General features: G+C 40.8%; 2 protein-coding genes across 2 annotated transcripts in view; one reads left to right on the top strand and one right to left on the bottom strand.

Annotated features, from left to right (window-relative positions):
- The first annotated feature begins 351 nt into the window (after window positions 1–351).
- The window catches only part of XPNPEP3 (X-prolyl aminopeptidase 3), a 33,386-nt gene continuing 10,729 nt past the window's right edge, over window positions 352–23,008 (top strand). Inside the window, exons 1-5 of the mRNA XM_016205315.2 lie at window positions 352–450; window positions 10,205–10,318; window positions 17,504–17,911; window positions 20,530–20,732; window positions 22,415–22,477. Of these exons, the coding sequence (XP_016060801.2) occupies window positions 387–450; window positions 10,205–10,318; window positions 17,504–17,911; window positions 20,530–20,732; window positions 22,415–22,477 (852 nt within the window). The 5' untranslated portion in view covers window positions 352–386. The remainder of the gene's footprint in view (window positions 451–10,204; window positions 10,319–17,503; window positions 17,912–20,529; window positions 20,733–22,414; window positions 22,478–23,008) is intronic.
- Window positions 6,024–6,959, bottom strand: DNAJB7 (DnaJ heat shock protein family (Hsp40) member B7). Its single transcript, XM_087814943.1, has one exon. It carries the CDS (start codon window positions 6,957–6,959, stop codon window positions 6,024–6,026), a length of 936 nt encoding a protein of 311 aa, XP_087671069.1.

Consider the following 23,008-nt stretch of genomic DNA (forward strand, 5'->3'; position numbering starts at 1 on the left):
GAGCTTTCGCCTGCCTCTGTCCGCACGCTTCCTTACACTCTCAACTCTGAGCAAGTTCTCCGGATGGAATCGGCTTCCCACAGGGTGCTTTCCAGGAGGCGGGAGCTGTCAGCCCCTGCCAGAGTCACTTAGAATCGGACACTCCGCAAGCGCGAGCATTAAGTGGAGCACGACGTCACAGCGCCAAAAGGGCCGGCCATAGCGGTGGTCACCCAACGCTCTGGCGTGACGTCAGCATCTGCGCCGCCGCACGAGAAAGGCCCCGGCAGCGGCGCCGGCCGGAAGGAGTGGGGCGCCTGGCTCGGTTTCCTGGCGACGCAGCGCTGCGAGCCGCGGCTCGTCGCGCGGTTTTCCTCCTCTCCTCCCGACGCGCGTGCGAGGCCGGCATGCCTTGGTTACTCTCAGCAACTAGGCGGGTTCCCGCTCTAGCCAGCTCCCGCGGCCTCTCAGGTTAGCCTCACCTCCCACTGTGTCCCCTCCAGGGTTTGCTCTCTGCGAAGCCTGAGGCGCCCCGGAGGGATCCAAGTTGGTCTCGGGCGGTCGCTGGCTCGGCGGACCCTTCTGCTGGGGCCTCCACTCCCTCGGTGCGCCCCTCTGGTTTCTTCTTTACTTGCTGCTCCTGGAAATGGGCCCTCTGTTCTCTCTCCCGCCGAGGTATCCGTTGAGGTATTCTGGGAAGCTGAAATGACTGCAGAGAGAAAAGTGTGGCCATCCCCTAGAGGTCTTCAAAGTTACTTGAACTCATAGAAGTTGTGTCAGTTACATTTGCTTAGGTGACAAAGTGTCTCATACCAAGTAGCTCTTGTTTCTGTTAGGTTAACCTAAAATTCAGTTTTCGTGTTTTCAAAGAGTTGACTTAAGAGCCTGGTCCAGAATGTGCAAGAAACATGTTTAGTAGGACAAATCCTTTGAGCAATTCCCCTGAGAAGTGTTATGTCTGAAAGCTCTGTTTGTAAAAACAGGATGGAGTCCAGAAATTTGGGAGCCCATTTTTTAGGGTGTACTGTATCACAAGCAGTTGATCTCATGAACATAAAACTTGCTCAGTGAAAGCTGAATCATCTACCTTGCAGGTGATCTGCCATTGGATATTTCACTTTTGGGGGCCGGTATGTGAACAGTGAGTGAACCAGAGCATATGGTACTTGACATCAAAGCTATGTCTTGGCATATGTTTCTTATGCTGGTGGTATACTTGAATTTATTGAAAATGGAATGGTAATTAAATTAAGGCAGATTACTGTAAAAAAGAAAGTAAAAGGTAATCATTGTCTAGTGCACAGATCTTGCTCTTCAGTTCTAATAGTTAAGCTGCAGAAAGCTGTCCCTGGAGTTGGTCACAGTCTAGCCAAGGTGATAGATAAGTGACACTATAGCGAAGAATAGTAATAGAGTCTTGGTTCAAATGACATGGGAGCTCAAGAAAGGCACTAATGGGCTGTAAATCGTATGTTATCCTGGGATTTTACTAAGTTTTAGAATTTGAAGACTCACTGACTTGAAGTGCTCATGGGAGTGGTTGAATAGATGTGCAATTAGTCTTTTTAAAAAACTGAATTTATTGGGGTGACATTAGTTAATAAAATTATATAGGTTTCAGGTGTACAATTCTATAATACATCTGTATATCATATTGTGTGTTCACCAAGTCATAATTAGTCTTAATCACAGGGGCCACAACCTATGATTTGGAGCTGGAACCATCTTTTGCTTGTGACTTTTTTGTATTTAAGGCTTTGTGTAAAACCTGATTAATCAAGGTTTAGGACTAGATACTGTATTATACACACCAAGGTCTTTCAAAAAAATATTATGCGTCATTTTGCCTCAGTAGAATAAATAAATTTAACCACCTCTTACATTATCATTTTATTTATATACTATATACATGGGCTTTTTGAATAAATGAATGATCTACTTGGGTCTTCACAAGTCCAATAAATTAGGGCAGATATTTTACTGATGGAGAATGGAAACTAACACAGGATCACAAGTAGCAAGTCAGGAATTTTAGATGTATTGCCATCGAGTCCTTCTTCTGTTATACCACTAGTTCTTAACTCTGGCTTAGTAGAGTCCTTTTGGAACTTTTTATTGAGCCACAATGACTACTAATTCAATAACTTTTGAGTTAGTAGTCATTGTGGATGAATCTCCACTTCCCTGGAGTTGCTTACAGTCTAGCCAAGGTGATAAACAGTAGATAAGTGACACTATAGCAAAGAATAGTAATAGAGTCTTGGCTCAAATGACATAGGAGCTCAAGAAAGGCACTAATGGGCTGTAAATCGTATGTTATCCTGGGATTTTACTAAGTTTTAGAATTTGAAGACTCACTGACTTGAAGTGCTCAGAAATAGAACTTTTACTGTGTGGTGCTCTTGGTTGCCCTTTTTTAGAAAGGTTGTGAGTAAATAGTATCAAGTACTATAGGAAGCTTTCTCATCTGTGAAAGTCATGCAATTAAAAGCGTGACTTCAGTGCTAGCCAGCGTGGCTCAGTTGGTTGGAGTGTCCTGTACACTAGAAGGTCATGGGTTCGATTTCCGGTTGGGGCACATACCTAGGTTGCAGGATTGATCCCCAGTCAGGGTTTGTACAGGAGGCGGCTGATCGATGTTTCTCTCTCTCCCCCACCCCCTCTCCCTCCCTCTCCCTTCCTCTCTCACCAGAAAGCACGTCCTCTGGTGAGGATTAAAAAAGAAAAAGAGTGATTTCATTGGTTGGAATATGCAAATATTAACATGATCTAGTCATGTGAGAAAAAGCAAAGTAAAGCACTAATGGTGCATAAGTAAGTTGTATTTTAAAAGACTATATCATTTGCCCTGGCCCTTGTGGCTTAGTTGTTTGGGTGTCCTCTTGTGTGCCGAAAGGTTGGCACATGCCTGGGTTGCCCACTCGATCCCCAGTAGGGGGCACGCAATCCACGTTTCTCTCTTGAATTGATGTTTCTCTCTCTTCCTCTCCCTCTAAAAATCAATAAAAACATTTAAAAAAAATAAAATACCTAGGTTGTTATGATTTTATTTCCTGAAAATAAGCTTTAAGTGCTAATTGTTCCCTTTATCTCCTATAGAATAAATGACCTTTCCTCCCCACCCACCTACCAACTTAAAAATCTCACACTGCCTGGCTGGTGTGGCTCAGTGGTTGAACATCGGCCATGATCCAGGAGGTCATGGTTCAATTCCCAGTCAGGGCACATGCCCGGATTGTGGGCTCAATCCCCGGCAGGGGGCGTGCAGGAGGCAGCTGATCAATGACTCTCATCATTGACATTTCTCTCTCCCTCTCCCTTCCTCTCTCTGAAATCAATAAAGATATATTTTTTAAAAAGAATTTCACACTACTACAAGTCATTTAAAAATAGTAGATACAATTTTTTCTGGTTTCCAAATTTATAGTACTGCTAAATACCACTGAACTGCTTTTTGCCAAAGGTGATTGGGTTTTCATGCTGCTAGATTATTTGCTCCTATCTTTTAGTTACATTAAAATTTACAGTAATTATATTTGTAAGAGCTAAAAGGTTAATATCAATGCATCTTATTGCTGAAAAAGGAAGAATTCAGTGGCAAGGAACATGCAGGATACAAGTCAATGCAGGCATTTCTTTTCAGTTGCTTAATAAATTGGGTCATCTCAAATGTAGTCCATCAAAAACACCTGCAGCCCTATCTCAGCTAATGGCAACTCCCTGCTTCCAGTAGCTAAGGCCAAAACCCTTGACTCTTACCTTATTCAGCATCTGGCCTGTTAGCGAATGTTTGGCCCTACTGTTAGAGTATGTCCAGAATTTGACGGCTCTTCAGTTCCACCACCCAGGACCAAGCTACTACAATCCCTGGCCTGGTTTGTAGCAGTAGCCTGATGTCTCCGCTTCTATCCCTGCCTACTTTGAGCCTGCTTTCAATGACAGCAGCCAGAGTGGGCCTGTATAAATATATCAGATTATGTCACTCTTCTGATCAAAGCCTTCAGTGGTTTCCTGTCCCACATATAGTAAAAACGCCCATATTGTGATCAGCACTCCCTGCATGGTCTGACCTTTCTTACTTCATTTACTTTCTCAATCATCTACCACTGATCTCCATGTTCCTCAAACAGCCTGCCTTAGGAATGTTCCACTTGCTATTCCTTCTGCCTGGAGTTCTCTCACCAGGTATCTACATGGCCAACTCCTTCACTTCCTTGAGATCTTGACTCAGATGTAACCATCCTTTTTCCTTGGCTACCTTAGCTAAAATATTAGCTCTTGCCCTGGCCACTATGGCTCAGTTGGTTGGGTGTCATCCTCCCTACTGAAAGATGGCCAGTTCTATTTCTGATCAGGGCACATGTCAGGGTTGCTGGCTTGATTCCCGATAGGGGGCGTGCAGGAGGTAGCCAGTTGGTGTATGCTCTCACATCGATGTTTCTCTCTCTCTCCCTCTCCCTTTATCTCTCTCTCAAAAAAAAGGTATTTAATTTTTTTTTCAGTTTTCATACTCCAAAACCTCTATCCCCTTCCCCTACTTAAGTTTTTTTCCTTAGCACCTATGACTCACATTATAATTACTTAATACTTGTTTATCGTTTCTCTCCAGTTTGTGAACTCTGTGACAGCTAAGGTTTTTGCTCTTTGTTCATTACTGTACCTCCGGTACCTAGAACACTATCTGACAAACAGTAGGTACTCTCGCTAATAAAATCAATAAAAAGAAATCTTTAAAAAATACTGTTAAATGAATAAAAGCAACAGGCTGAAAAGAAATATATTTTGAAAATTAAATAACTGAAGGAAGCTAAGAAGTAATCATGTTGATATTAAACTAGGTTAATTTGAAAGAAGCAAATGTATTCAAACATTGAGCTCAAACCACTTGCTCATTGTCCAGTATATCTGTAACTCATCTACCTTCTGTCATAACCCTCAATTAGAATGGCTAAAGGCGGTATTTTAGAGGAATGTATCTGTAGATCCTGTGTACATACTCAAAAGGAAAATAGAAAGTTTCCTGTCTGGAGTGATTCACTGATGGCCTATCACACGTGACATAGGCAGGTTGCTCTGAGGAATTCATGGTAAGTCTGGCTTTTTAAAAGTTACAGTAAAATACATATAAAATTTATCATGTTAATTGTTTTAAAATGTACAGTTGTGAAGCAGATTCCCAGAACTTCATCATCTTGCAAATCTGAAACTATACCAATTAACAACTCTTCTTTTCCCTCTCCCCCTGCTCCCTGGTAACCATGATTCTTCTTTCTGTTTCTATGAATTTGACTTTAGATACCTCATATAAGTAGAATCATAAGGTATTTGTCTTCCTATGACTGGCTTATTCACTTAGCATAATGCCTCAAAGTCTGTCCCACTGTAGCATATAACAGGATTTCCTCTCTCTTTGCAGCCAAATAATATTCCCTTCATACCTGTATGTATAAATATTTTATGTATTCATTAATTGATTGACATTTGGGTTGGTTCCAACTCTTTGTTACTGTGAATGATAACTGCTGTGAATATGGGTATGCAAATATGAGTCTGGCTATTTTTAACTTAAAAGAAAATACTTTATACTTTAATTTATGTCTTTAAGTTCTGTGTCAAATGCTTTCCCTCTATTGGAAAAAGAGTTATTTCATGAGTAATTATATATTCTGAACCTGTATGTCTCAGTACGTTTTTAGTTCCTAATGCTATACATATTTCAGAAAGTTTGTAGTTTTCATTAAAAGAAAAATAATGAAATAGACCATAAACTATACTAAAAAACTGATATGTAAACATTTAGCTCCAAAACAAAAGTAAACTAATCTTTGCCACTTTACAAATTATTAACATCACTGTCACCACAAACACAACTTTTTCAGACATACCTAATCCAAACAACCGCTGACCAGATGTCCACAACCTGCTAATCGTGTTAAAACATAGTCTTACTATATTAAACAAAAGTTACCTACAAAACTCTGACTAATCAAAACAAAGAGCCACATTCAAATGTTATATGAACATAATGTGTCTGAAGAGTCAATTTAATGATTCCTTTTGGTTGACTTCTTGTGCACCTCTTTATGCTTCTTTTTTTTCCTCTTACCACCTTCTTTGAGTCCTGCTGAGAAAACAGAGGGATCCCTGTTGCTGGTGACCGAAGGTGTATGTTGGTCATTTTCCACACAAGTATATTGAGGTGCATGTTTGGAGCTGTAGGACTTGGGTGAATAATTGAATGATCGCCTTCTCCAGCTGCGTTCTTCTGCCAAGTCCTCTTCATCTGCCACACCGTTTACAAGGAACGGCTCCAACTCGCTGTCATCTTCAACTTCTCTTTCTTCATCATTCTCAATAATTCTGTTTGTATTGGTATTTCTGCCAATACCAGAATTAGCAGTTTTATGTGAAGTTGTAAAAGATACATGGTTGGCCATCCCACTGTCATCAAATGCTGGAGAAGAGAAAAAATGAATGCCCTCACGGCCCAGTGAACCATGTGGTGTATATCTTGTATCATATGAAGAAAATCTCTCGAACACTGGATATTCACTGGAGGTAGAGAAAAAGGATCTTGCACCTCTGTTTCTGCTTCCGTAGGAAGTTCTTGGACTATTTAAAAGGTCCTCAAGTGAGTCTTCAAAGAAAAGAAATAAAAATGAGTCCCTTTCACCAAAAATTTCTTTAAGGACATCATCTGGCTTATGGAATGTGAAGCCATACTCAAAAGAATCATCAATATTACTTCCACCCCCACCATTTAATCCTTCTTTGCCATATTTATCATAAATGTCCCGTTTTTCATCGTTTGATAATACCTCGTATGCTTCAGCTACTTCTTTGAATTTTCTCTCAGCTTCTTCTTTATTTTCTGGATTTTTGTCAGGGTGCCATTTAAGTGCTACTTTATGGTAAGCCTTTTTGATGTCCTCACATGAAGCATATCTCTGCACTCCTAGAACTTCATAGTAATCTACCATGTTTTAACAAATTGTTGGAAGAAGGTGCTGCGGTTGGGTAGTGAGAACGGTGATTTCCTCTCAGCTCAGGCTGTGCTGGTGGTGGTGGTAGAGTGACTGCAAATAGGCACATTTTACATTGAAGACAATGTTACTGTGGGCCACTGCTAGGAGATGATAGGGTACTAGATTGTGTGGCAAGCTGATGTCAGAGAGGGCTGCATTATGGTGTCATTCTGGGGTTGGGGTAGGGACTAGACCTTCCAAATGGAGCTAGTCCAGAGTCATTCCAGACCATCCTGAACCCCCTGGATGATTTACCCTATATTTCTTTGGAAGCCTCAAACAATACCTCATAAATCAGTGGAACCTGTTGTTGATGGCCACAGCATGCCACTTGCATAATGTAACCTCTAGATAACTGAGCCGTAATCACTTACTTCCCAGTGTTTCCATGTTTTGATTTGGAAAAATGAAGCCGTGAACTATGTGAAAAAGGTATTCAAGCTATTGACATTTGTTCATTTCAGTCAAGATCCTTATTACAGTTCAGTGGGACATAAAAACAAATAAACTACAATATAAAGGCATTGATGGGGGAGCACTGGATGCCAAGTAATCATATGAGAGACACCTACCCCAGAACTGGGGGGTCAGGGGAGGCTTTCTGGAGAAGTGGCCTGCTACACAAGCTTTCTGCATGCCAGTGGTGAGTCACTTGACATAGTATCTTTGCCCACTTAAAAGTTACTACTAAAAAACATAGTTAAAGATTTAAAATTGTGTACTTATGTATTCAATATATAATTACTGAATGCCTACTTTGTGCAAGGCACAGTTTTAGCCCCTGGTGATAACAGTATTGAACCAAAAAAAAATTCCATTTTTCATGGTATTTACACTATCGTGGAGTACAAAGAATAAATAAAAATAATTGGAGATAATGTGATAAGTGCTCAAAAAAAAAGTGTGATGGCAGACAGCTACCTTAGATTGGTTTTAGAAAGGCCCTGAAGAAATGACATTAGAGCTGAGACATAGGTGGCAAAGAGTCAGCCATGTGATGATCCAGTACAGTAGCTACTAGCCATGTGGATGGACATGTTGGTTTTTTCCACTTTTAAGCCATTATAAATAAAGCTAGCATTCATTTCTAGTGGGAACCCATGCGGTGGGGGTGGGGGGTGGAATTATGCATCTGATTTACATTTATAATGTGAAGAGAATCAATTGTATGTGGGGAAATTTGGATAGAAAGTCCAGTTAGAAGCGCACTCAACCAAAGTTGATTTCTTTGGGGGCAATTTAAATTATCAGTAGGCTAGACCTGAATTAAAAAGATGTAAATTCTATTCCTGGCTCACTTTATTGTCCTAGGAAATTCCCTATGATGATCTGTCTCTGTTTTTCCTCCGCTATATTTTGTTTTATTTTCCATCACATTTGTAAACACCTTGGTTAAATGATAGTCTAATGAGATAGAAAATAATAGTGTGTGTTTCTAGACAGTCTTTCAAGACCGTTTGCCGGCTTTGAATATTTTTTTACTTTTTGTATACCAGTTAACTAGAAGTATTGCAAAACTCTTAAACTCAATTTCATTTCTCTACAGAGTATATGCTTACATGTATGTATGGTATAAATATAATTATGTTTGCCTATCATTGAAAATAAATAGCAATAATAATAATATTGAATATTATTTGAGTACCACTTTTGGGTCAGACCCTGTAGCAAGTGACTTACATGCAGTTTCTCATTTAGCTGTCACAGCATTCCAGCCAAATAAATATTCTGTGTTCATATGAAACTGGAGGTTCTGAAAGATAAAGTGATTTGCCTAATGAAACCTAGCTCATTAGTGAAAAATCTGATATTTAAACTTGGGTCTGTCTGATTCCAATTCTGCTCTTTCCAACTCTATCTCATTTCTTGGACCAGGATTTAAGAGTTTAGGTTCTAGACATTACACGAACGTGTATTGAGAGCCTATGATACAGAGAGGAGTTAGAAAATTCTGCTCTCCAGGAATTCATATACTTGAGGGGAAAAACATTGAAAAACTAATTTCAATAGAGTGTGAAAGTGTAACACAGGTAATATTCAATCCTAGGCTTTAGATACCACCTATGTGCTTGTGACACCTTAATTTACATATCTAATCTGTTATTTTTCTCCCTGAATTTAAGACTTTTTGACCTCTACAGTGGAATAGCCAATAATTATCTCAGTCTTTTCCTTTCATTTAATGGCACAACCCTCCACCCACTTGCAAAAAACCTGGAAATCGTCCTTAATTTCCCTTTTTTATGCCCTACATTTAATCAGAAGCCAAACTTGTTGGCTTTTTGACTTTCAAAAATACATCCCAAATCTAATCACTGGGGAAAATAAAGTCAAGTAACAAACGACCCCTGCCTTCCAAAAGTTTATAGTAAACTAGCAAACTAAATTAGCAGTTATGTGTAGTGTAATCGGTCTTAAAGTGGAGTTAAGCACAGGAGCATTGAGGAGGGGTATTTGCATCAGAAGCAGTAGAGCTGGGGAGTTTTAAGGTCAAGTTTCCGAGATTGTGATGTGGGAACTGACTTTTGAGAAGTTGGGTAACCAGAAGCAAGCAAAGGCCATTTTAGACCAAGAGAACTGGCTACTTGCCTGGCTGGTGGTTCAGGGGTTGAGCCCCGAGCCATGCTTGGGGAGGTCGCTGGTTCAATTCCCCATCAGGGCACATGCCCCGGTTGCAGGCTCAGTCCCCAGTAGGGGGCGTGTGGGAGGCAGCCGGTGGATGTTGAAGTTTCATCGATGTCCCTCCCTCCCTCTCCCTTCCTCTCTCTCTGAAATCAATGAAAACATTAAAAACGAGAGAGAACTGCGTACTTGAAGGCAAATGCTGCTATGATGCACTGATTAGCTGGGCTCTTCCCGTGGGTTAGGGTGGCTGCGATACTTTTTTGCGAATTAGGCTGGCTGCTGGAGTGGGCGGGGCCGGGCTGAGAAGGGAGCTAAGCTGGAGCCTGAAGCACGTTCTGAGAGGAATAACCTACGCGTGTGCAGTAGCTGAAGTCACTAAGGGTCCAGAGGAGATTTCCGTACCCTAGGGCCCAGCACAGGCTCCGGCTGGCAGAGACCAAGGGCCCTATGAATACCGAGGTGGCACTAGTTTGCGTCTTGCTAAGGCGTGCCAAGGCTGGCAGACAAGCGCACGTAAGTACTGTGGGCGCCTCCTCGGCCCCTGGTCCCACTTCCTCCTCTCCGCTTCTCCTCAGGGTGCGGACCGTGCCGCCAGCGGACCTACGGCCTGCAGCGCAGCCCGCAGAGGACGCCCAGCCGGCCGCTGGGCCAGCCCAGCCCCGCCACGCACCCGCACCTCCTCCGGCCAGGTGAGCCTCGGCGCGGCCGGCCGCCGCCGCACCTGCAGCTGCTCCGCGGGGTCGCCGCCAGGGGCGCTGCATGCTCGCTCTGCTGCAGTGCTGACGTTGCCAGGGCAGCTGAGGAAATGATTTGTTTTATTTTATTTTAAATAAATTTAAACTTAAATAGCCACATGTGGCTTCTGGCACTCCGCTGACAGCACTATAAGCCTTACAATTCAGAATTATCAGTGAAAATTATGTCTGGGATTTTCTTTAAAAGTTCTATTACTTTCTAAGACTCAGTTTCTACAGTTGTGTTCTAACTATTGATTCCTAGTGAACTGTGTTAAAGACATTTTAGAAAACATTTTGTGGTTGTTTTTTTTAAAAAAGGAACACGTCACGAATTTGTGTGTCATCCTTGAAAAAGTGTTTTTCTTGAAAGTGTTTAATACTCATTTCAAAATTTTGTTTAACAAAAATATTTCTATATATATGTTATATAAGGTTTCCAGGTCCGGTTGTCACAGCTTTGAGAGGTGGTAGCACTGGTAAAGATGATGCAAAAATTTGATATTTATTTACTTCACTAATTTTTATACTTGATAAAAGTTTACCTCCCTAGTATTTTTTTCTGCTGTAAGACTCCAGTGTTGCTGCTAGATGTGTCCTCACTATCGCTCAAATTCATGCCTAAATGTTTTTGTTTTATTTTGTTTTATTAAAAAAAGCATAAGGGATGAACTGTGGTGAGTGAATATCATCCCAAAGAGTACGTAGAGTGAAACCAAGTGATCTGTAGAAAAAGCAGCCAGGTTTTCAAGGGAAATTAACTGTTGCTTCTGCCATGAGAAGTTAAATCTGTTTTTTCTATGAAAGTGTAGATATTAATAACCTAAACTGCCTTTAGAAATATGTTACTCTCACTGTCTCCACTCAGTGAATGATATCAGTGTGTCTCAGTGAGGGCTTCCTTTTGCTGATTCTTCCCCAGACTGGAATTCCTGCTGGGCAGTTGGCTGAGACTCAGGAAATGCAGCTTACCACTGAAACACACAAGAAGTCAGAGTTTTTCAAAGCTGTAAGGTAAGCTTAATAGCAACCCAGCTGACATAAATTTAAGTGTTTCTCTACCCTATCAACCTACCTGTAGCTTTGATTTTCTTTTAAAAAGTAGAATTGATATTAAGTTTTACCAGCTTTGAAAATTATTGATTTCTTGTGGTGAGCTACTTTTATAGGGTGAGCTGCATTTTCCAGGCCTTGAAACTAGTAATCATACTGTAAGAGTGATCACCTCTATATCTAGACTGTTTGCTATGTATGTTATATACATGTTAACGGTATAAAAAGTGAATGTAAAGTGTGTGTGTGTGTGTGTGTGTGTGTGTGTGTGTGTATACTCTGTATACTAATAAATTATTTTCTTAAAATAATTTTTTTAAAGTGAAATTATTGTGTCAGTTCCTTCTGAATTTTGGGGAGCTAATTTCTCTTGGCCATACCTACCCAAGTTTCCTGAAGCAACAGTAACCTTGAAAATACTCAGTTGAATAACATGGGAGATAAAGGAATTCTGTTCTGGTTGCACTACTACTGTTTTAGATGGAAATAAAGAGTGAGACAGACTCCCCCAGGTCGTCCTAGTGACCTTTACAGTTTATAATTTTCTTAAAGAAATCTTAGCATTACAGACCATTTCTTCTTTTTTATGATACTGCCATCCATCCCTGTGCTAAGGACTGTGTCTCTAGAGACAGAAATATCAGTTCATCCTCTTGGATCATGAGTTATTACCTGGGGGGAAATAAAAGTGATCCCATGTAGGAAGGCAAGTGATTCTGAGCTATATACTATTAGGAGCTGTGGATCTACTTTTTATAATATCTGTACAAGACAGACACTTACATAGTTCCCTGACATTGCCACAGGAGTAATGCTGTCACTAGCAGAACAGCAAGGTGTTCTGCTCCCACAAACACTGCAACTTCTCAGGGAATGGGAAGCATTCATGCCTAATGAAGCATTTGTTCCAAAAACCTGTATTTCTGACATTTTTACACTTCTAAGCAGGCTTAATTTTAGCATGTGAGATACAGTTTGGAGTGCTTTAAGAAAGGGCTATTCAAAAGTTGGGCTGTCAGAATATCTTGTCAGATATATCCAGAACCACTTTGTGGTTTTCCTCCAACTATAGCAGTCAACAGAGTCATTGGGAAGTAATCAGAATTACTGCCATGGGGCCCACAATGTGAGGGAATGCTTTTACCTCATCAAATATAATGGCTGCCCTGGCCAGTTTGGCTCAGTGGTTAGAGCGTTGGCCTGAGGACCAACAGGTCATGGGTTTAATTCCAGTCAGGGGCACGTATCTCAGTTGCAGACTCGATGCCCAGCCCTGGTTGGGGGTGTGCAGGAGGCAACAAGTCAATGTGTCTCTCTCACATCGATGTTTCTCTCTCTCTCCCTTCCACTCTCTCTGAAAAGTAATGGAGAAAATATCCTCGGGTGAGGATTAAAATGGCTGCGATTATATTGTTATTATCAAGTATAGTATTTAAAATGATGAAAAGATTGGTTCTAGAGTGGGCTATAGATAATAATTCTCAAATCTTCTTCCCTTAAGAGTTTCACAATCAGCCTGGCCAGCGTGGCTCAGCGGTTGAGCATCGACCTATGCTCCAGGAGGTCGGGGTTTGATTCCGTCAGGGCACATGCCCCAGTTTCGGGCTTGGTCCCCAGTCCGGGGCATGCAGGAGGCAGCTGATCGATGACTCATCATTGATGTTTCTATCTACTTCCCTTTCCCTTCCTCTTTCTGAAATTAATAAAGATATATATTTTTTTAAAAAATTTCACAGTTAGGTATCCATCTTTCAGTGATTGTTTATAGTTGTTTTTAAATTTTCATTTATTGATTTGAGAGAGAGAGAGAGAGAGAGAGAGGGAGAGAGAGAGAGGAAGGTGGGGGGAGGAGAAGCCATAGATTTTTGTTGTTCCGCTCATTTATGGACTCACTGGTCTGTTGACCTTTGTATGTGCCCTGACCGGGAATCAAAACTGCAACCTTTTGGTGTACAGGACAATGCTTAAACCAACTGAGCCACCCAGCCAGGACTTATTATCTCCATTTTAAAGATAAGGAAACCGAGGCACAGAGCAGATTGGTAGCTCTCCCCAAGTCAGTTGTTAAGCCAGGATTTCAACTCATAGCAATCTGACTCAGAGCCCACACTTAACCACAAAATGTTTGTTTGTTTGTTTGTTTGTTTGTTTGTTTTTGGCACAGTATTTAACACCTGTGCCAAAGAATACTATCTGGAAATATTTTTAAAGTCTCTTTTGTAATATTTTTGATAAATTCAACTGAGAAATCTTGATATAAAAGTTTAGAGAGTGATATACTTTCTTTTAATGTGGTAAAATTTATATACAGTGAATTACACAGATCTTAAATATGCAATTCAGTGAGTTTTGACAAAGTTATACACCAATATAAAACACACCCAGTCAAGATATAGAACATCTTCACCCCAGAAAGTTTCCTCATGCCGCTCCATCAATCCCCACCTGCATTCTTAACCACTGGTTTGGTTTCTATCTCCATGGGTTGTTTTCCTGTTCTTAAATTTCATGTAAGTGAAATCATACAATACGTACCCTTTTTATGTGCTTGTTTTTTTCAATATATGCAAATAAATCTATTTAGAGTATTTTTTTATTAGTTATTTGGTTATTTGATTTTTTTCAGATAAGTCTGTGATGTATTTTATTACGGAAACATTTACTAGCTGTTTCTTTACACCCTTTCTCCAACTATCCAGTAGTAGATCAGTTTATGAACTACTTCCTTATATACAATAAAAACTGCCTAATATTAAACAGAATTATTTTCAACAATGCTGCTTCAGAATCAGACCATGTTCAAATCCTAATCTAGTTAATTTCAGGAAATAATTAAAACACATACCTAGATTGTACCAAAGACCTGCATCTGTCTGCCCATTTTCAGTCTTCATAGTTTTCCTCTCTGGCCTTTCTACATGGCTTTTAAATACGAAGAATGTTTTTCTTATTCTCTTTCTAGGCCCAATCCTTAAATGTCCAGCGAGAGCTTTTCTTCCTGGCTGCAGAATCTCAGAATTGACTGTGAGGCTTTGCTGTTTACACAGTCCAGCTCGTGACAACTAGGCATTCGATTGCCTGAGTAAGCTTGTTAGAATGGCCCCTCAGCCCTTAATTGGTTCCACATGAGAGAATACTAACTTTGTTTCTTAATACTTTACAGTTTGACCAAGTTGCCAGAATGTCTATCAGACACAGTTTTCTCAGGTGAAATTCAGCGGAGGTTTTCTGTAATGGTTGGTTCTGTGATCAAAGGCCATAACAACTGCCAGGTTTACCTCTAGGGTTAAAGTTCATCACTTTATCATCTTTTTCCCCCCCTTCTTGAAATGATAAGGGAAGGTGTATTTTTCCTTGGATAATTTTTCTGTTATGACCATAGTAATTTTTCTTTGTCACTTTGGTATTTCAGAAGCTTGAAAGCATTTAGTTAATGACCCACCCCATAGTGTTGATAATTAGGAAGTGTGGGAAAATGTAGCCAGTGTTTTAAATATTTCTCAAATATTCAATTTATGAAATTAGATCCAGCAAAGAGAGGAATGCTTTGAAGGGTAGGAAAGATGGTTTTCTAATCCTGCTTTGATTTATTTAATTTTAATTTTTTATTTACTGATTTGAGAGAGAGAGAAGAATGGAGAAAGAATGAGAAATGTCAGTTTGTTGCCCACTTGATGCATCATTGGTTGATTCTGGTATGTGCCCTCACCGGGGATCAAACCCACAACCTTGATGTATCAGGATGACATTCTAACCAACTGAACTACCCAGCCAGGGCTAATTATATCTCTTTTCAAAAATTACTTTCTAACTTATAAATGCATACTCTGCTGTTAATGAAAATGAGAGATAATATAGATTAATTAAGGTCATTAAAATTGTGAATTTTCTTGCCTTCCAAAATTAAAAGAAAAACACAAAATGCATTGATTTTTTTATTTAGTTTTATTACATGGACTTTATTACAAAGCAAAGCACAGAAAAAGGAGAAAATAAAAAAGTAAAAAAGAAATGCCAGATAGCCCACCAGTTAGAACCAGCCTCTGCTTCTATAAGAGTATTTACTGCTTGAGTCAGTTGGGAAATTTCCAGTGTTGGGTAACTGTGGCAGATTTAACATGAATCATTATCAGAGGGATAAATAGTTAAACTGTTCTTTGGCTCTGGGACAAGGCTCAGTATTCTGCCCAAAAGCCCTAGGGGACTCTTAGCCAGCTCAATCCCAAAAGAAATGTGAGGTGAGCTCTTCCAGGCCCAGCTCTGTTGTTTTGCCTGATTCAAACTGGCCAATAAGGCCATCTCTTATTTCTCTCTTTTATTTCTTACCAACTTCATCAATAAAAACGTAAGTTTTTTATATTACAGATACATAAAAGTTAAATTAAAAATTAACACTTTCTTAGTGGAATGCAAACTACAGAATTTGCTGGAAAGGTAATCTATACATAGGAAAAACAAAAGTATTTTCATTCATTAAACAACTGAGTTGCATGAACTGAACATGAGTACTAAGAAAAATCAAAGGTCTTTGACCCAACAATTTCTTTCCTGGGACTATCCCATAGAAATAAAAGCACCAGTATATAGGACTTAAAGTACCAGGATATAAGTACAAAGATTTTGGCCTTGCCGGTTTGCTCAGTGGTTAGATCATCTCGTGGACTGAAGGGTCACGGGTGTGAGTCCATCCAAGGGCATGTACCTGGGTTGCAGGCTCAATCCCTGGCCCCAGTCGGGGGTGTGAGTGGGAGTCAACCAATCGGTGTCTGTGTGTGTGTGTGTGTGTGTGTGTGTGTGTGTGTCTTTCTCTCTCTCTCTCTCTCTCTCTCTCTCTCTCTGTCTTTCCCCCTTCCACTCTCTCTGAAAAGCAATGGAAAAAATATCCTCAGGTGAGATTAAAAATAAATAAGTACAAAGATGTTTATTATAGCAGCAAAAAACTGAAAACAATATGCGTGCCCACCTGTAAGGAAATGGCTCAGTAAGTTACGATGCATCACTCCAAGAAATATTATGAAGACATTAAGTAGAATGAATTGAAGCTGTGCCAGATGACTTGGTGGGAGGGATTTCCATGATTATTGTGTTAGAATAGCAAGATACAGAAAAGAGTGTATAGGACCCCATTTTTGTAAAACACTAGTATCCAAAACTATCCATAACTGCAGGTATATGGTATATGTGTGTATGATTTTATGAGTGTTAAGAAAACAGGAAAGCATGCATACAAGATGACAGACGTGGGTGTGGTGCTGATGGAGGAGGAAAGGGAGTGGAGTCAAGCAATGAAGGCAAAGGGAGGAAATGTTTAACTATTCAAAGAGTTTAGTATGGAGTCAAGCAATGAAGGCAAAGGGAGGAAATGTTTAACTATTCAAAGAGTTTAGTATGATAGGATTATATTTATATACAGCTATAGGTGTGACATGAAATAGTTAACTTTAAAAAAATTCAAAGGGACAAATCAATGTGATTTGGGCTAATCAGGAAAGCCTTTTAGATAAGTAGAGTCTAAAACCAAACATGTGTTGAGCCTAAGATCTTGGAGTGGAATTGCCTCTCAAATCAAATAAAAAATTTTAAAAACCTGTAGATTATTTAACAAATATTTATCAAATGCCCACTATATTCCAGTTGTTATTCTAGCTGTTGGGACTATAACATTGAACAAACAGACAAAAATCTATGTCCTCATGAAGCTTATGTTCTTTTGGGGAACATAATGTGACCTTCTCTTCACCTTATATATTGAAACTTAAGGGCCTGACAATGTCTTCTACTTAATAATGCTCAATAAGTATTTGATTGAATGACTATGCGAATGAACCAAAGAGCTGGAAGAGATCTAAAGACATCATGATCTCAGTTTTCAGGCAGAACTATGTTTAACTTTTTTTTTTCCCTTCAAATTTTTACAATAGAACAGAACTTTTAAACCCGGGTTATCTCCATAATTCTCCATGTGCCATGAAGAAATCTGGCATAAATTGAAGAAATGAGCTTGGGTGTCTTCATCTAATATTAAACTACCTTACATACATTGGCACTATAGAAAAGCAAAGCATCACTGTTGTTTGTCATTTCCAGGGGAGGTGACTCCAGGACTATCCCAGGTGGAATATGCACTTCGCAGACACAAATTAATGTCTCTGATCCACAAGGAAGCACAAGGCCAGAGTGGGACAGATCAGACAGTGGTTTTGCTGTCCAACCCTACATACTACATGAGCAATGACATCCCCTATACTTTCCATCAAGACAACAATTTCCTGTACCTGTGTGGATTCCAAGAGCCCGATAGCATTCTGGTCCTTCAAAGCCTGCCTGGCAAGCAGTTACCAGCACACAAGGCCATGCTTTTTGTGCCTCGGAGAGACCCCAGTCGAGAACTTTGGGATGGCCCACGATCTGGCCCTGATGGAGCAATAGCTCTAACTGGTGTGGACGAAGCCTATACGCTGGATGAATTTCAACATCTAGCATCCAAACTGAAAGGTAACAAATGGGAACAGAAGTCAAATCATAGGCCAGATCGGGATTAAGACCTTCCTTGCCTGTTTAGACAAAATTCTTCGTGTCCTAAAGTGATTATCCATAGCAGTGTTTCCCTTAAGCACCAAGAAAGGAACATCAGGTTTTTTCCACAAGACTGGGCTACTTTAAAGACTTCATTTATTCATTTGCTAAATCTTATTAGATTATTCCTTCACATAAACTGTTAACTGTCCTAGTTTGAAATCATAGAGAGTGAATTTCCTTCTAAAGTAGAGGATGGGCATGGCCACTCTTCAAGATTACTGACCAGTCTCTTGACCTTTGACCCCTGCCTCTTACTGCTTTTGCCAACTCTTCAAAAGGAGGCAGTATTCTCAAAGAATGATCCATGCATCACCAGCATCAGAATCACCTGGTGATGCATATTAGAATTACAAATGCATAGTAGATATTGGAAATGTAAAGTCTTAGGCCCCCACTCCATACCGACTAAATCGGAATCTACATTTGAATAAGATTCTTAGGTGATTTCTATTCACAGTTCATATCCTTCAAAATAGTCATTTTCTCTACATTCTGGTGAAATTATGATCATTCAGAATGTTTTGGGATTCCTTTTCTGGAACTTTGCAGAACTTATACTACCATATAAACTTTCCTTAGTGATTCTTGTAAATCTGTAGCTCTAGAAGCATTTTTAAAGTATCCAAAAGTCACTTAGAGCCAAATGTGTTAAATAAGATAGATGATCAAGTTGGAAAATACTAATTTTAGACAAAATAATGTAGGATTGTAAAAATTTTTTTTTTAAATTTTTTAAAATGTATCTTTATTGATTTTCAGAGAGAGGAAGGGAGAGGAAGAGAGAGAGAAACATCAGTGATGAGAGAGTCGTCATTGATTGGCTGCCTCCTACATGCCTCCAACTGGGGATCAAGCCCACAACCTGGGCATGTGCCCTGATTGGGAATCGAACCTCGGCCTCCTGGATCCTAGGTCCATGCTCAACCACTGAGCCATACCTGGCCAGGCTGTAAAATTTTAAAGATTTCTTTTTTTTTTTGAAAGAGAGAGAGAGGAAGGGAGAAAGAGAGGAACATCAGTGTGAGAGCGAAACACAGATCACTGCCTCCTGCACACCCCCTATAGGGTATTGAGCTGAAACCCAAGCATGTGCCCTAACCGAGAATTGAACTGGCAACCTTTTGGTGCATGGAACAACGCTCAGCCAACTGAGCCACACTGGCTGGGGCAAGGATTGTAAAATTTTAGTCTGATTTCTCTTGTGTGATTTATATATAACTTCTGAAGTCAGTTTCTAAAACAGAATTTCAAAATTGTTTCCAACCATCATGGAATTTACTGGACTTTTTTCCTACAAAGACTCCATGGAAAGAAAATATTTGCTTAAATATACCTGTTCTAATATGTTTGAATTCTGTAGAGATAATTACCCAGCTAAGCTAGTGGAACTTTCATAATCTTCGAAGTCTTCATGAACGTGGAGCACAGAATCATTTTTTAGCTTTTCTTTTTCTTGAACTAGTTGCTGGCTGTCATGTTCCAAATTACTTTGTCCCTTGCCCTGGCTGGTATGGCTTAGTTGGTTGAGCATCGTCCTGTACACTGAAAGGGTTTTGGTTCGATCCCCAGTAGGGGGCGTGCAGGAGGCTGCTGATTGATGTTTCCCTCTCACATCAATGTTTCTCTCTCTCTGTATCTCTCTCCTTCTCCCTCCCTCTCTTTTCTCTAAAAATCAATTAAAAATATTTTTAAAAAACAACAAAACATACAACCCTTCAGACGTAGTTTGGGAATGCTGTTCATTGGCTACTGTCAGGAAAAAAAAAAGGTATTGTAGAATTGTATACCTGAAATTTATATAATTATATTAACCAATGTCACCCCAATAAATTCAATTTAAGAAAATAAATAAGAAAAAATGAAAGGAAATGGAGACTTGGTGTAAGCGGAAATCATTTTCATAATGATTTTATATTTCAGGCCAGTTATAGGCCATTTCCTTGGGTCTCTATAGTTAAAAGGTGAACAGTACTTGTATGTAATGAGAATACATAGCAGAGAGAAAGGAAAGCTTTCCTGGATAAGAGTGGATTAGCACATATTATCAACTGAGACGTTTCTATAGCCGTGAATAATTGCCCCTGAGAACATCCTTTCTCCAGTTCTGAGGGATGGAATGCTTTTAACCTAAAGTCATGGTGTAAATACATTTTTTTCTGTCCTTTCTGTTCAGTTATTCAGCAATGCCTCGAGCTCAATAGTGGTTCTTTAACAGTTAGTAAGTAATAGATAAAATCAAAGCTTGAATAAGGGTTTTTAGTTCCATCTGTGTAGTTCCAAAGTTTTGTATTGGGGCAGAAAAGCTGTCTCTTTGGTCTCAGAATATCTTGCCATTTTCAGGGAATGACCTTTCCATGATTTAGAATCAAACCCTTCAATTACTTCAGCCCTGACAGAGTTCAGGCTCAACCCTTTAAGAGTCACACTGCATGTTTTATAGTTTTGACTCCTGTTTAAGTCATTATGACAGTTGGTATTTGTTGTTGCTGCTGTTAGTTTTATTTTAAATTGATGTTTTGGCATCTCATTTTAAGCTGAGACAAATACACTGTGGTATGACTGGATGAGGCCCGCTCACGCACAGCTTCACTCGGACTACATGCAGCGCCTGACTGACGTCAAAACCAAGAGCAAGAACAAGGTGCGGGCTGTCCAGCAGCTGGTCCAGCGCCTCCGGCTCATCAAATCTCCTGCTGAAATTGAACGAATGCAGATTGCTGGGAAGCTGACGTCACAGGTGTGATTCCTACTGAAAAGGTTGTTTTCAAATGAAAAAAATCTAAGCTCTTAGGGTTCAGTGGGCACCTTAAGGTTGTGTACGTAATGTAGTAATTTCACGGCAGGTGAACATTTAGCTTCAACTTTGATGTTTAGTGAACACGTCTAGAGACTTGCTCAGTACCTTGCAAGGCAAAGTAAATCTGCCTTCTTGTATTTTCTACCCATGATCATAGTTGTTTCTCCTTGGAACAACATAAATTAATTTTTATTTCCTTCCCTTACAATAAATGCAATAATAGTGGCAGTTAAACAGTTCAGTGGTTAAAGAAGACTCATAGGACCCAATGTGACAATGCTTACAAATCCACAATTACAAGAAAAGGGTACAGCATTAAAGTAAGAATACCTGCCACAGCCAATGGTTGTCTCACAGCCAGCGGCCAGAGAAGCCAGGTGCAGGCTACTGTTGTCTTCCCTCAGTAAGAGCTGGGCAGGATGCATTTTCTCTCCTGGATCAGGAACCACAGATGTCTGCGTAAGCTAATGAAAATCCTATTTGGAACAAGATACCATAGTGAATTATAAACAGGTACGTTTATAAAAATATAAACACACACACACATATAATGTGGTTATCACAGAGAATTAATTGCCACAGGACATTTGGCAATAACTAATTGTCACCAAGGAGTGCTACTGGTATCCTGCATTAAATAGGACAGCCCCCACAACAAAGAATTATCTAAGCCAAAATGCTGCTAGTGCTGAGCTTGGGAAACCCTACTGTAGACTGGACTGTGAATTCATAATTTACTGAAGTATTTTGTTACACGAATGACAAATGTGTTTCCATGTAGCTTATTCTAGCATACAATATATATTCTGACTGGGAAGGTTGGGTGCCCTCCTGATGCCACTGTAACTAGCTAGTTATTAATAATAGGAAAGGAACAAAGGGAAGGCCAGGCATTATAAGCATGTTCCCTACAAAACACTGGGGAAGGGGACCACACAGGGAAGATAGAAGCATGCCCAGTGAAGTTGCGATGAGGGGGAAGGTGCTTGCCTGTCAGGCCCCCCTGGGAGCATAGGGCGTGGCCACTGCAAAGCACAGGAATTTGGGATATGTAATCCACTAAACAAAGAAGCTCTCTTGGTTTCTCTTGGCATGCCTGGCTCATGGCTCACGCTTGGCTTCCTGGCCTTCTCCCGTGTGGCCCACGGCCACGCGGGCCCCCCCACGCAGTGGACTAATGGGTGCCTGGTGCTGAACTGGACCCAGCTCCGACATGGCAGGGAAACTCTGGACACTGGCTTTGCTTCTAGCTTTACTGACCCCCTAACTACACGTCTTTTACAGCTGGACTAAGGGAAATGGGACTTTGGAAACCCAGGGATGTAATTTCACGGTAATAAAGCTTTTTATTGTATCGCATCCTCTCATGGGGGCCTCCAAGCAACGGGGAAAGACGAGGGACCTTTTTCTCCGATAACACGTCCACTGACAATGTCATCAGTCAATATTTCTGAAAGCAACACGTTCCCCTTCGGAAGTCTGTATTATCATGCCCCCAAAGTCACAACTCAGGTTGGCAAAGTTGAGGGGAAAGGTGCCCTTCCGTCTAACGGGTACTGTGGGCGTTTGAGTGAGCACGCCCTTCAGACGAGCCTGCGCCTCACGCTCCGCTCTCCCCGCAGGCCTTCGTGGAGACCATGTTTGCCAGCAAGGCGCCGGTGGGGGAGAGCTTCCTGTACGCGAAGGTGAGCGGGACGGCGGGGCGGGCGGGGGTGCCGCCGCTGGAGTCAGTGGAGAGGATTTGGTTCTTAAATGTCACTGGGAACTTACTAGCCGAGCCTAAGGTCCGCAGAGTTACAGGTAAGTGAGGAAAGGCGCCGAGTGGAACCACTGAAGGGCTTGCGCGAGCGTGACGGGGAGGCCCTACCACCTCAGGACGCGGGAAGGAGCAGGAGGCCGAGCCGGGAGGGCGGCGGGTGGCTGCCCGCCGCGGGCTCCGTCCTGGGAGTGAAGTTCCTAGGACTTACCACTTGCCTAGCGTCGCTTTTTAATTCTCCAGAGCGTGCAGGCTGGTAGCCCTTGGAAAGGCCGATACTAGTTAGAGCTCTTGTTAGAAATGCAGGCCACCTCCGGCGTTTATCTAAATGAGAATGAACTAACTTGACGTGACTGTCTCTTTCCTCAGCCTTGATCGTAGGTTTTCTGTGCCCACCTCTGGACTTGATTTGAAAATCCTGGGGAATGTAGAGTACTCGGAGGAAGGGAGCAGGCCTAAT

The sequence above is a fragment of the Miniopterus natalensis genome, chromosome 2, assembly GCF_054644295.1.
Source record: "Miniopterus natalensis isolate mMinNat1 chromosome 2, mMinNat1.hap1, whole genome shotgun sequence".
Lineage (NCBI taxonomy): Eukaryota > Metazoa > Chordata > Mammalia > Chiroptera > Miniopteridae > Miniopterus > Miniopterus natalensis.